Source organism: Chelon labrosus, assembly GCF_963514085.1.
Source record: "Chelon labrosus genome assembly, chromosome: 7".
Lineage (NCBI taxonomy): Eukaryota > Metazoa > Chordata > Actinopteri > Mugiliformes > Mugilidae > Chelon > Chelon labrosus.
Genome location: NC_140343.1, coordinates 10415226 through 10429781, shown reverse-complemented (window position 1 = coordinate 10429781; position 14556 = coordinate 10415226). Strand labels below are relative to the sequence as shown.

Below are 14556 nucleotides of genomic sequence, written 5' to 3'. Positions count from 1 at the left end.
AGTGGCATCAATGCCTTATCCTGTGTAATTTTTCTTACAGATATGTGTTCACTTATTTGTAAATGACAAACCAACTTAAAAGCGAATGTGAGAATGATTGCAGTGACATTCTCTATTAAAGGCGGCAGATGAGGTATTAACAGCTGCACTGGTAGTTTAATATTAAGCAACAAAATGTTAAAACGTAATCCAGGAAGTAATGACAGAAACACCAGGAAGACTCGTGTTCTGTGTTTCTCTAAATGATTAGAAGCTCCTCTGCAAAACCTCCTCTATTTCCATGGGAACTTCTTGTGGTTCAGTGCAATAGTTCACCGTTTAACCATAGACACTCGGTGTAACCCTATTTCCTGTCTCTCAGTACCCTCAGCCATACAATAAAGGTCAACTGCGAAAACAATCTGTATTTTAGAAATGTAACTTAACTGTTAAAAAGGACTCAAAAGTAAAAGAAATACTAACACTTACAAAAGATGAGGCCTTGCCTTTCAGTTTTTGTATCACAGCAGTTTTTGTGGAACTCTTTGTAAACCACTGTGTTAAATTTTCTAAACAAAGTGTGTCCTTCGCTGATCCAAGTAAAGGTGAGATAGCTGAGATCCATATGTATCAGTAAATGTTGTATTTGAAGCTTTTAATCTCCCTAAGATTTTTGGTTAATTTTCAGTTTTATACTTTGGTCTTGGGACGTTGGAGGAAAGTGACGATGTTTTGGCTGACTGTGACTTCCTGATAGTCTTTTAAAGTTTTTTTTTTTTTTTTTTAGGTTGAGTGAAGGCATTTAGTTTTGATGGTTAAGATAAGGGATGAAAGAGGGCGTGATATCGGTGACACTCCTGACAAAGATGGATGTACAAATGTGACTAGCTCTGTGTTCAGTGACGGTTAACCTTTGAGGGAAGTTAAGCTGGTTTCCTGTTTGACACATCAGCCTCTACTTCTCTCTGTTGTCTTTCTAGTTTGCTTGTTTACTCTCAAATAGGTCACGCCCTTTTTTTTTTTTTTTTAAATTCTGTCTTCTCTTTTCTTTTCCAGTTAATGATAGACACCCCAACTTCCCCAATCACCAGTGGTCTGCCTCTTTTCTTTGTGATTGCAGTAACTGCCATAAAACAGGTGAGAACACAGAAACATGGTAGCTTCCTCTTTGTTGGCCTGATAATGGGGAACTAAAATAAAGTTTCAACTAAATTCAATATTCTCTTGACTTGGTACATGGTACGACTTTCCACAGTAAAATATAAACAAATTTTGACAACGGTCAAGTAATGACCTTGACATTATAAACGGTGCTTTTTGAATTACTTGAGCAACTGGTCAGTTGATCAGTGACTAGTCATACCAACAACACATGAACATGTCACACAATAAATTCTATAAACCATCTGTCTTTTGCGTTATGTGACTTCAGTTGATGTCTTTATAGGGCTATGAGGATTGGCTGAGACACAAGGCCGACAATGAGGTGAATGGAGCTCCAGTGTTTGTGGTGCGCAGTGGAAGTCTGGTGCAGACAAGATCAAAGAATATCAGGGTAAGATCTCAAAAAGCTACACTCTGAAGGAACTTTGTTGTGCCAGTTATTCCAGTTCAGAGATGTCCTCTTTGATCAAGAGCAGAAAAGTTTCTACCAAAGTAAATCGCTATGCTTGTTAATAGGGAAATGCTTTACCTTAAAGTTTCTTAAAATTGATTTTTGCACTAACTTTCACTAACTTTGACTTGGTTGTTAAATTCCTAGTGCTAGTGATAGAAAGACATAGAAAGATATAATCTGACCAATGAAAGGAGCTCTGTGTCTTGAGTTACGTTTGAAAGAACCTGAGACATTCACAGTGTTGAGCACAAAACGTGACTGGAATGCTTTGTTAATGGTGCTTGCAACACATCTAACTACAAATGCTCTAGGTTAGTATTTTCTAACAATGTGGCACACGCCAAATGACCATTTAAGGCCACATGAAATTGTTTTTTTATGTTCTTTTTATAGGATATGTCATTTTTAATGGTATGTTAAGAAGACGACTCATCTTGCACCCGGGGGCATTTACTAATTTTGCCTCCAATGAAACGCTTCTCTCTCCTTGTATGGGCCGTGCCTGCTTTGCCTTGTGGAGCCGTTACGAATACAGCTGTCTAGTTGTGTCCTGATTATATGTTTGCCCAGGTCTTACGTGGTGGCAACATAATCATAAATTACTTGTTGCTGTAGCCCGCACTTGTCGTGGTCTTAAGTAGTAGTAAATGAGTATGTGAGGCAATCAGCAGATTTTTTTCAGCTACTTTGCATGCTTCTAATATACCTACTATATTAGCATGAACAGTTCTTGCTGTTTCCTCTTTTCTCAAAGATGCAATATTTTTTTTTCTGCCATGCTATGCCTTTTATTCAGAACATTATAGTGGACACAAATCCTCTGAGGTCACAGTATATTTGAAGCACACATGCTGCTTAAATGACGTGTGTTCTAAAAAGGTAAATAAACCTTAAAACTTGTCAAGTACACTTTGAATTGTTTATCCAGTCACAGCCAAGAGACTTGCTGTCTACAGGAGTGAGATTATAAATTGCAAAGGCACAGATGTGTACGGAGTTGTTATGTGTCAGTGGAGGTTTGAGATTGCAGTGCCAGCAGAGTCAAAGTCACAGTGTGACATTTTTTATTTCTTACTCACAGATAACATTTACTCACATAGCTTCTAAGGAAATTGACAGTAACAAATGGAGTACCCTGTTTTATCTTATAAAGAAATTAGAATATGTGGAAAAGCAAAACTACTGAAGTCGCTTTATTTGTCCCCAAGGGGCAATTTAAATGCCAGTAGGAACGTGTATGTTGTTGAATTAAGGCAAATGTGTACCTTTTATCTTTTAACCCAGTTAAACAGCCTCATACAAGTGCAGAGAATGGTCTTTTTTTTTCGCACATTAATTTAACTTTCTGTCTAAGTCATGGTTTTAAAATTTGACCAGTATTAACCCGAGTGTTCCTGCAGGTAGGGGACATCGTACGTGTGGCTAAAGATGAAACGTTCCCAGCTGACCTGGCGTTGCTGTCGTCAGATCGTGCAGATGGCACCTGTCACATCACCACAGCCAGCCTCGATGGAGAGACCAATCTTAAGGTCTGTATGCGATGTCAATCACATAACTCACATTCAGGCATCCTGGAGTACATGCAGAAAGTGGTCAGATAGTACACGTATTAAGGTTGCTGTGTGGTCTGAGCCACTGCAACAAGTGAGTGGTCCAACTAGTATTTGGGGTGGTGCACAGGAAAATAGAATTGATGATATACTTGCTTCCTGGGTCTTAAGGCTAATTATCCTGATATTAAAGCTCTGTACATGGAGACCGTTCCACTGATGCTCATTCAATTTTTCATTTGTTAACAATTTTACACTTCTTAATGTTGTATTTAGAAACTCCTCTTGTATCCTCTTCTCTCCTCCCTACACCACCCCACAACCCCCAGTCTTGCCAAAGGATATGTAACTTAATTGTCTCTCTAATGAAATCCAGCTGCTTCAGCTACAGTTTATTTACACAGCGTGGTGGGTTTTTATTGTTGACCTAGAAACGTGTGTGTACAGTCTTTACACTTTAAGGTATAGACATAGTGTAAGATATAGAATTGCTGTCAGTTGCATCTGTTAGGGTAATGCACAGTATTAGTGCCTAGAACCAATTTTATTTTCCTTATTTATCTGTGCTTCCTCTTGGACACATAATTTGGAGACATGGCAACTGCCTCTATGACATTAAAAATCGGATAAGCAATAACTTCCTGCAGTTGAACTCAGACAAAAGAGTACTTCTTGTAATTGGACAACACCAGTTGCCAAAGCAAGTTCTACCCATATCTGGTTCCCTCTGTAACAATTATTACTGAGTGATTTATTTATTTTTACAGAATAGCGAATATTATTATTAATGGCACATTATTCAGAATTTACAGTATGATATGCATAATGATTTCAGTAATATTCAAAAAATGCAAATATCCAAAATGGCCTAATTGGCCAGAATTCCTACTGTAAGTGTTTAGACACTCCAGTACAGCATCCTGTTAAAAAAAGAGTAGTTTGCACAGTTTAGTTTTCACATATAAAATAAATCAAATAAAAGAATTGAATTAATCATTAAAGTCTCCTTTGAAAAGTTACGTTGCTGCACCTTTTTGCCCTTTTAGTCAACACTGAGGATACTGTTCAAGATACAGAGTTTTCAGTTGGGAAAATCAACCCATGACTTAGTACATACACTGCCTGGCCAAAAAAAAAGTCACCACCTGGATTTAACTAAGCAAATGGATACGAGCCTCCTATTGGATAATTACTGTATGGGTGATTGTCTTTCAGCTGGCAACAGATTATTTAACCCCAACTGATGCAACGAGTAGCTTTTCATTTCTTAAACAACCATGTCGAAAGACACATCCTGTGGAAGATGGAAAAGATGTTACTCTGTTTGAGAAGGGTCAAATCATGGGCATGCATCAAGCAGAGAAAACATCTAAGGAGATTGTAGAAACTACTAAAACTGGGTTAAGAACTGTCCAATGCATTATTAAAAACTGGAAGAATAGTGGGGAACCATCGTCTTCGAGGAAGAATATGTTTAATAGTGAAAGTAAGAGCATTTCCACACGTACAATGAGAAGGGAACTCAAGGGATTAACTCTGGAGCAATGGAAGAGGGTCATGTGGTCTGATGAGTCCAGATTTACCAGAGTAGATCAGGGTAAGAAGAGAGGCTCAGAGGCTCATGGGGCTCAGATTGTGAAAGAGTTGTTCAGGGAGCATGAGACATCATTTTCACACATGGATTGGCCACAACAGAGTCCAGACCTTAACCCCATTGAAAAATTTTGGGATGTGATGGAGAAGGCCTTGCTCAGTGGTCAGACTCTCCCATCATCAATACAAGATGTTGGTGAAAAATGAATGCAACACTGGATGGAAATAAATCTTATCAAAACAATGCCACAGTGAATGTGTGCTGTAATCAAAGCTAAAGGTGGTCCAACGAAATATTAGAGTGTGTGACCTTTTTTTTGGTGGAGACTTTTTAACCCCCGGTAAAGAGATACTATAAAGAGAACGTATAGTTCACCCACATATTGTTTGTTGATGTCATGGTTTAAGACATTATTAACTGACTTATTAGCAATACTTCTCTGAATAGCATTTGACTGAGTTTTTTGTGTTTGTAGACCCATTACTCTGTGGCAGAGACATCTGTCTGTCAGTCAGTGTCCCAGCTGGAGGCTTTGCAGGCAGTGGTGGAGTGTCAACAACCGGAAGCTGACCTGTACAGGTAACATGCATAACCTTCAGGATGAGAGTATAAAAAACCCATTGTGAAGTCACACAATATATTTATATCATACTTCCAATTAAACATTAGAACATTAGAAAGAAAGATAAAGACAAATAAATGATTGTTCTTGGATGTTGGAAAATAGTATTTTCTCTTTTCTCTATAGACTGGGAAACTATTTTACTCTTTCCATTTTCTGGGATTGCTTTAGGACAATCTTCTTCTGAACCTACTGTAGAATCCACTATAATTAAGCCTCGGCGTAAATGTCCTGCCAGTGATGTGTCATTTAATGTATGATGGGGTGAGATTGCTTCATCCCCCATTCAACATCCTCTCTTCCTCTTGTCATTAAGCTAGCTGCTTTAGGATCGATCAGTGTATTTTTAGATCGTGCCGCTTCTTTCTGTGGCAGTTTTCTCCCTGCCCCCTCCTCCAGCGTGCTGTCACTGTCTTAACACTCTCTGAACCAGCTCAGACTGCAGATGGATTCATCTAATAAAGTTACAGCATGTCAGAGAAAATGCAATAAAGATGAAAACTGAGCCTTTTACAGTAGCTGGGCTACTGAAGTGCATGTAAAGATGTTTCTCTGATTTCCTGTGTTCACATGATATTTTCTCCAGTACTATGAGGGCACACAATTACTTTCTTCGTCAGTCCACTCACCTGAAATGCCTGTTGTGTTTTCCAGATTTGTTGGTCGTATTACTGTGACTCAGCATGGGGAGGAGATAGTCAGGTAAGACCAGCTTTCTCCAATGCTATTAAATTAGCATCCCAGTATGACTGGTATTAGTGTAAGGACTAATATAAAGGTTACACTATCATGTAAATGCAATGGTATGTTAGTTCAGGGTATGTAAAAGCTATAACAATATCCATCTTTATCTCTGTTTATACGGTTTGTTTACTTTTCTCTCAGGCCTCTGGGTCCAGAGAATTTGCTGCTGCGCGGAGCCAGGTTGAAAAATACCAAAGAGATTTATGGTAAGTTATAATCAAGGAACTGAAAAGAAACAGTGCTACAAACGCAGACCTTCACCCAAAAGTGAAGCATCTATGTGGGCAAATTAATCATTTCTCTAATGGAAAACACCCAAATGAATTGGGTGTTAGGAATAAGCCAAGCTCAGTGGGCGAGGCTCTTTTCTGTAAGCTAAATCTTAAAAGGGATTCATCTGCAGGCTTTATAGAAGCTAGAGCTTTAAGTATTTGTTTATAATGTTGCATTGCTTTTGCATAGCCAACTATCTACTGTGGACACATTCTCATGAATCAATCACAAGTATAATGGACAAGACATATTTTAACAAACTGCTGTGTTGCAGGTGTGGCAGTTTACACGGGGATGGAGTCCAAGATGGCACTCAACTATAAGTGCAAGTCCCAGAAACGCTCTGCAGTAGAGAAGTGAGTGCTTCCTGCTTTCTCAGAGTAAGCAAAATATTGTTTTAGGATGTGCTTTAATGAAACTTTAAACTGTATAATATCCCTCTGTGTTAGGTCAATGAATACCTTCCTAATCATCTACCTGGTCATCTTGCTGTTCGAGGCCATCCTGAGCACCATCCTCAAATATGCCTGGCAGGCTGAGGAGAAATGGAATGAGCCTTTCTACAACCAAAAGACTGAGCAGGAAAGAAACAGCAGTCCGGTTAGTCTGCTTTGCTTTTAAAGTATCAGAGGAATGCATTCTTAATGGTTTGCTTCTGTACGTAGCGCAGGCTATCAGGCCCAGAGATAAGATGGGCTTTTGATGGAACTTTGTTCCCGTGTCACGTCCTCTGGTTCTCTTTGCTGATATAAATTAATAAAAGTGAAGATATAAAAAAATTAGGGCTTGCATTGAATTCACATGTGCACACATATACACACACACACAAAAACCTAGAAGGGTGCTAGAGGGCTGCTTTTAGTGTCTCTAGATTTTGTGACAAGGCGTAAGTAGGGAAGCGCCTGTCACTAGGACGTCCTGCTGGCGTATCAGCCTACCTGCCAGCACTAATCAGTCAGAGAGAACAGAAGTCTGTATGTGCTGTGAAAAGGGAGAGATAAAAAGTCACAGTTATGCACTAGCCAGCTTCCTCCCTGGAGACGGAGAGGAATACCAGCAACAAATTAATGACCGTGTTGTTAGATTTAGTATAACAGATGCTCCAAAACCCTGCTAGCCTTGTAAACAGTGGTATACTCTCTATCAATGACTGTCTCCTCTCTCCAGGGAATTTTTATAAGTTGAAATCCTGAAGATTACAATCTCCAAGTCCAACCAAAACAATTCGCACCACAATGTAGCATTATTAGTTGTTATAATGTCTTGATATGAACTCATTCCTTGTCTAGCATGTCATAAACATGTCTTTTTGTATAGCTGCTACTTTCTGTCTGCTTCTTTCTCACTCTCCTTTCCTGTCACATGAGGTAATTAACTCCTTAATGGGAATGAATTACTCTGTCTGATTTAATTTAGAAGGATAAGTGCTGTGGTCCCATCATTCTGTGTGTGGCTCAGATTTATAAAGGGACACTTTATAAAGAAACACTTTATAAAGAAACATATTCCTTTAAATTCTTATAGTTTACAACAATGCAGACTACTTACATTTGTTAGATTTATTACAGCTAGTTTGACTTCTCTTGCTGTATTGTACTCTTTCTTGTGCCACAGTTTTATAAAATGTCTCTTTTCCTCCCTCAGATCTTAAAGTTCATCTCAGACTTCTTGGCTTTTCTGGTCCTCTATAACTTCATCATCCCCATCTCACTTTATGTTACTGTGGAGATGCAAAAGTTCCTGGGCTCCTTTTTCATCGGCTGGGATCTGGACCTTTACCACGAGGAAAGTGACCAGAAAGCTCAGGTCAACACCTCTGACCTCAATGAGGAGTTAGGGCAGGTATGGAGAAGTTAAGATACATACATTTACTCTAATATGTATAAACAAAACAAATAAATGAGTGTTTTAAAATGCTATGTGCATAAAAAAAGTTTGGATTGTGTGTCCCTTAGTAATATACTTCACAGCAGGAAGTATTGCAATAAATATGGACATACGAAGAGATTTAAAACACATACAATTAATCTGTAATTCAAGTTTCTGTTTGTGTATACATACTGCTTGGTCATACTAAATTTCTAAGTATAATTATATATATATATATATATATATATATATATATATATATATGTTATTCTTACCACTATTTATTCTCAGTTCCTGTGTTCATCTGTGTGTTTCTGTTTCCTAGGTGGAGTATGTGTTCACTGATAAGACCGGTACGCTAACAGAAAATGAAATGCAGTTCCGCGAGTGTTCAATTAACGGAACCAAGTACCGGGAAGTTAATGGCAAACTAGTTCCAGAGGGAATGACAGATGATTCACCAGATGGTTCTACGCCTCGCCTGGTAACTTGCATGCATACTCCTTACATTCATTTTCTTTTGGCACACATATGCTGTATTTATACACTGTTTTCTATTGCTGCAATCAAGCATGCAGAGCCATAGCATGTTAAAAGATTAATTTTAAAAATGTATGCATTTCTTTTTTACTTCAGGCCATTCAGGTGATCAGTAAAAGAAATGTGCACTTGTGCTCCTCAGAAGTAGAAATGTTAAAAGGCCTATGAATTTATATGATTCATCATTGTAAACATAAGGACAGAGTGTTCAAATTTACATTCAGTGTGTGCATTATAGGCTCTACTCCTTCCTCTATGAATCTTATTTGGCTTACGGTTAAAGTGACACACAGTACTTCGCTGTCTAAGACTTTATATTATTTATTCTTCCCCCCTCATCTTTCTTCTTTGTTGTCCCTCCAACCAGATTGGTGAGGAATTGCTGTTTCTCCAGGCGGTGTCATTGTGTCACACGGTTCAGATCAGCTACGACCAGCCTGACTGTCTCGTTGGTGGAGGGGACCCTTTCTCCCACGCCAACGGTTTCTCCTCCAGTCACATGGAATACTATGCCTCTTCACCAGATGAGAAAGCATTAGTAGAGGCAACAAAGAGGTGCAGTAGCATTACAGCTTTTGTTAGTTTCAGATAGGAAATGGTCTAAGTTTAAGTTTTACTCTTAAGGGCCTGTGGTTTCACACTCTAGTCTTTATTATCCATGTGTGGACCTCCAATAATGCAAGAACATATGTTTTGAGAGTCTGTCCTGATCTGTTTCAGAGTCTTTTTGGCTTTGCTTCAGCTGAACACGAGCTATTATGTCCGCTTCTTTCCTTTTTTAACAAATATAAATCCTTACTTTTGACATGGTGTTAAATTGTACAACCTCTGCTGATTGTGTCAGCTGCTAAATGACATTGGAATACCTGTGGAGGTTGAACTGTTGGCCACCTGTTCCTTTCTGTGGCACAGATATATAGCACAGGCAGCAGTTCAGTGTCGAGGGAGTGGTTACAAAAAGCCTCAAGCAGGAAAATAGCTTGTAATGATTAAAAATAGGCCCATTGTACTGTATTGTTTTACTAAACATTAAGGTTTCATGATGATTCAGGAAGTCAGTGTTTCAAACCACTAAGCTGATAGCTAATAGCTGACTAAGCTATTTTTTTTTTAATTTCAGTTAACACTCTTTTACTCGACTTTTATCGCATCTTTACAACGCCCAGACTTTTTGCTCCTGAATTATAAACATACACCATAAACCATAGTCAGCTGATGTGTATATGAATGATTGAATATCCTAAGGGGAGTGCTATAGCTAAATGTAAAACCACTCCAACTTGATTTGTCACCCAGCAACATTTTCACTCTTCAAATATTTTTTTTGCTTTCTCAGGATTGGTGTGGCCTTCACTGGCAGCAACGGAGATATAATGGAAATCAAAGCATTTGGGAAGGCAGAAAAGTATGTCACTTATTTCTTTTACTACTTCTTGCATCTCCTAACATATAAAGAAATGTGTTTCTTGGTATTTTCAACATTAGTTCAATGTTTGTGCAATCTACAAAAGTGAAAGTTAAACCTACCAATCCAAGGCAATTAACTACTGTTTCATGATTTATCCACAAAAAAATTGAAGTAAACATCAATGTCTTTATTTGGTTTCTCAGGTACAAACTGCTCCATGTGTTAGAGTTTGATGCTGACCGCAGGAGGATGAGCGTCATACTGCAGACTCCCTCAGGTAATGGCTTAGCTGCTACAACTGTGCAAGATTTTTATCGATATCAACAAAATATTGACTAATCATACAGTCAAAGAAAAGACTGCAAATCGTCAAAGCTGCTTAAATAAATCAAGTGCTTACTTACATATTACGGTTTCTTCTCACTGTTTTGCTTTTCTAGGAGGCACAGTGCTGTTCACTAAGGGGGCAGAGTCGGCCATCTTGCCTTTCGCTACCAGTGGCGAGATTGAAAAGACGAGACTACACGTTGACGAGTTTGCCTTGGTGAGAATTACCTTTTCTTCTTTTAATAGGATTATAAATAAGCTTTTTCCCATAGGGCGTATGGTAGAGTCAATTTTGCCTGTCCTTTAAGAATGAATGAACGAACGCTGAATGTTATATACTTTATCCACAGTTGCCACTTCCAGGAATAATTCCTCCTTAACTTAAAAATCAACCCTTTAAATATTTGACTGCTGAGTCATATGTTAACAGTTGTGTGCATCTGTGTGCGTACGTCTGGACTTTCTTACAGTGATTGCTTTTGGCTCTGTCGCTCCCTGTTCCCTTTAGACTATAAATTCTTCCACACACATAGAAACACACACGCATCCGGGCCCCACATCATGTCGTCAGACGTCAGTACCCTGGAGTCAGTGCTCTGGACTGGGTTGATTTGTGGTCGTCTGCCCCTCTGGGTGGTTTCGTGGTTTAAACCTAAGCTTTGATAATTTGTTTTTCTGTTCATTCTCCCTCTGCTTTGCTGTCCGTTCTGTTCCTATCAGCATCCTCTTGACCTCCTCATGATCTTGTTTTATAAATGTACTTTTTCTCTCCTGAAATTCTGTTATTTCTCCTGTTTATCTTTCTCGACCCATAACCCACCCTCTCCTTTACATTACAGAAAGGTTTGCGGACTCTGGTGGTAGCGTGTCGCCACTTTAGTCCGGAGGAGTACATAGATGTGGACAAGCGTCTGACCGCTGCCCGTACTGCGCTGCAGCAGAGGGAGGAGAGACTGCAGGAAGCCTTCAGCTACATCGAGAGAGACCTGCAGCTCCTGGGAGCAACTGGGGTGGAGGACAAGTATGCAGACTCAGAGTATAAATTTGAATATATTGGTGCCGTCCCTTCTAAAAACAGTTCTTCCTCATAAATTATCCCTGATGGATATGTCGATGAGATTTATAAATCATCTTGTTTTAAATATAGTTGGGTATATACAATCTACAGTATCCTAACTGATACAGTTGATTTTGAGTTAAGAGTTACTGGCTTTTAAAAAGTAACAGTAGTACAGTATTTGGCATCCCTTTAGAGTAAGTGAATAGTATAAAACATCTGAAATCTACAGCCTCATTACTGTGATATTCAGCCGTCAGTATGAAGTGATGTGTTTTCTTTTTAATCGTGCGTTGCCATCGGCAGTGAGGAAATCCCATGTAGTTATTGTTTGGAAAGAAACATATGTTTTATTTCAGCATGGTTAACTTTAACAGCAAACTATGTCATGTGATAGTACGTTGTACTGTACACCGATCAGGGATAACATTATTACCATCTTCCCGATATTGTTTAGGTCTCTCTTGTTTCTCCAAAACAGTTGTGACTCATCACAACTGTGGTGTCAGGCAACAGATGTTGTTTGTGGGGGTCATTGGGTCTCATGGATTTAGGGGAGGGGCCTCTGTGGATCAGGCTTGTTCCAGTGCATCCCGCAGATACTTGATCAGTTTGGGATCTGCTGGGCTGCTGAGTGTCATTGCTATGGGGTGGGGGTGGTTGCTACATGTCTAAGTAACATCCACACCAATGCCAGGTCCAAAAGTTTCCCAGTAGAACATTGTATTGTCACAAGATAGTCAATGTTAGATAGATAGGTTTTTATTTGTCACATGCACAGTTATACATAGTACAATGCATAGTGAAATTTATTCTTGTACCTGTAGCCAAGTGTAAATGTACACCGAGAAAAATAGAATAAAATATAGATTGTAATATAGAATAAAATATAGATGGTAAAACTCAAGTGTAAACTTAGAGGGGGGGTAGTTTGTGTATATATACACACATTTACAGTATTGAGCAGGTATGTGAGTAAAGTGCAGTGGTATTTAAGTCCGGTTAAGGCTCAGAGTTGAGCAGGCAGATGGCATGTGGGTAGAAACTCTTCTTCAGCCTCTCTCCTGTCAGTGGTTTTAATGTTATGGTGGTGTAGTTGACTGTTTAACTTCACCCTGTGCCCTGTTAGCCACACTGGCTAGTGGTTTTAGTGTACCGAAACTTTAATACACCGCATTAATACAGGTCCAGATATTTTATCAGCTATTGGATAGATAGACATAGAATTTAGTATCGCCATTTATTATCCCCAGAAAATCTGTATATTTTAGCTTATTTTGTTGTCATTGTAGTTTCTGTGTGCAGTCTTTTAGAGCTATTAACTGTCGATGAGTAGGCAACCAAAACAGTAAATGTTTTATTAAATAGTTGCTTTGGGAATCAAACTCACTTTGACTCCAAAGATAAAAAGGAGGCATTGTAAAACACTAGAAAACACCAAGATAGACCCAGTGGGAGGGACAATCTCCCGCAAACAAACAATGTACAGTCAGCAATGAGATGAAGACATCACCTCACTGAATCTCTGTGGCAATGAACGTTGATATGAGTTTGCATCCACTTACCATCTGCTGCTCCCATGGGGCTCTCTTTGTTTAACACTTTGTTTATCTCTCTACTTTTTTTCTCTCCACTGCTGTGTGTGTATCTGGAATGAGTTCCTCCTCAGGCACACACAGTCAAAATCAAAGGACCTTGTGTATTATGGAAGACAAGACTAACATTTTCCTGTTTTCGTTCTAATCTGGAGAATGTTACAGTGATAGGGCCTGGTAAAAACTCGATTATATCAATGTTATTATTCTTTGGGTTTATTAAATTGTGGTCAAACACACAGCCATCGGTGCTCAGAAATTTCATATATTTCTAGTCTAATCATAATGGAGTTTGTGTTTGGTTTTGAAGCTGTTTCGTTCAAACTCGCTGATATTAGAGTTAGAAAAAAAGAGCTTTGGGAAATATTTAGTAATTTCTAGTCCCTGAATGGGTGTATCGAGTTATGAACACTGTGGTTTAGTTGCAAGCTTACCCTAAGGCCTGGCCAAAGAACAACAATTAAATTCTAATATTCTTTACGCCTGGGGATCGACATAATGAAGTTCCATAGGAATCACTGGATATTTTGCTCATACAGTACGTGTTACAAGTTATATAATCTCTCTCCCTTGTATCCCACAGACTTCAAGACAAGGTCCAGGAGACCATCGAGGCTTTGCGGCTGGCAGGAATCAAAGTGTGGGTGTTGACAGGAGACAAACATGAGACGGCGGTCAGTGTCAGCCTGTCCTGTGGCCACTTCCACAGAACCATGAATATCTTGGAGCTCCTGCAGCAGCGATCTGACAATGAGTGTGCAGAGCAGCTCCGCAGACTGGCCAGAAGGTGAGTTTGTGTTTGCTTACATTATATTTACATTCACCGTATGTAGACCTGTGAACGGTTAAGAAAGAAAGAGGATAGTATTGGACTTCAAAGAAATGGCTCGCTACATGCTTAGTTAAGTATTTTTCTGCATTCAGCTCCTCATATTGGGTTCTTTTGGGCTCTTTGTCTCCAGGATAAAGGAGGACCATGTCATTCAGCATGGGCTGGTTGTGGATGGGGCCAGTCTGTCTTTAGCATTGAGGGAACACGAGAAGCTCTTTATGGAAGTGTGTAAAAACTGCTCTGCTGTGCTTTGCTGCCGCATGGCCCCACTGCAAAAAGCTAAGGTATTGTCTGAGGGAGAAGTTCATACAGTGAATCTTAAGAAAAACTGAGGCTGCCTAAAACTCATCCAGTTTAATTGGTTTTGTGTAGGTGGTGCGTCTTTTGAAGACATCTCCAGAGAAACCCATCACCTTAGCTATTGGGGATGGAGCCAATGATGTCAGTATGATACAGGAAGCCCATGTGGGCATAGGTAAACACTCAGCACGTACACTCACCGACAGTATAGTCTGAAGATCCCCTGTATTTGCGTTCATCTCTAATAT

At 39.3% G+C, this 14556-nt stretch overlaps 1 protein-coding gene across 4 annotated transcripts in view; it reads left to right on the top strand.

Annotated features, from left to right (window-relative positions):
• Positions 1-14556, top strand: part of atp11b (ATPase phospholipid transporting 11B) — a 48358-nt gene that overhangs the window by 12137 nt on the left and 21665 nt on the right. For all 4 annotated transcript variants that reach the window (XM_084547911.1, XM_084547910.1, XM_084547909.1 and 1 more), the window contains exons 4-21: positions 1036-1116; positions 1427-1534; positions 2998-3126; positions 5217-5320; positions 6018-6065; positions 6249-6313; positions 6655-6736; positions 6830-6980; positions 8025-8222; positions 8575-8733; positions 9157-9344; positions 10126-10194; positions 10401-10474; positions 10638-10741; positions 11364-11545; positions 13760-13963; positions 14139-14292; positions 14381-14483. In XM_084547911.1, the coding sequence (XP_084404037.1) occupies positions 1036-1116; positions 1427-1534; positions 2998-3126; positions 5217-5320; positions 6018-6065; positions 6249-6313; positions 6655-6736; positions 6830-6980; positions 8025-8222; positions 8575-8733; positions 9157-9344; positions 10126-10194; positions 10401-10474; positions 10638-10741; positions 11364-11545; positions 13760-13963; positions 14139-14292; positions 14381-14483 (2203 nt within the window). The remainder of the gene's footprint in view (positions 1-1035; positions 1117-1426; positions 1535-2997; positions 3127-5216; positions 5321-6017; positions 6066-6248; positions 6314-6654; positions 6737-6829; positions 6981-8024; positions 8223-8574; positions 8734-9156; positions 9345-10125; positions 10195-10400; positions 10475-10637; positions 10742-11363; positions 11546-13759; positions 13964-14138; positions 14293-14380; positions 14484-14556) is intronic.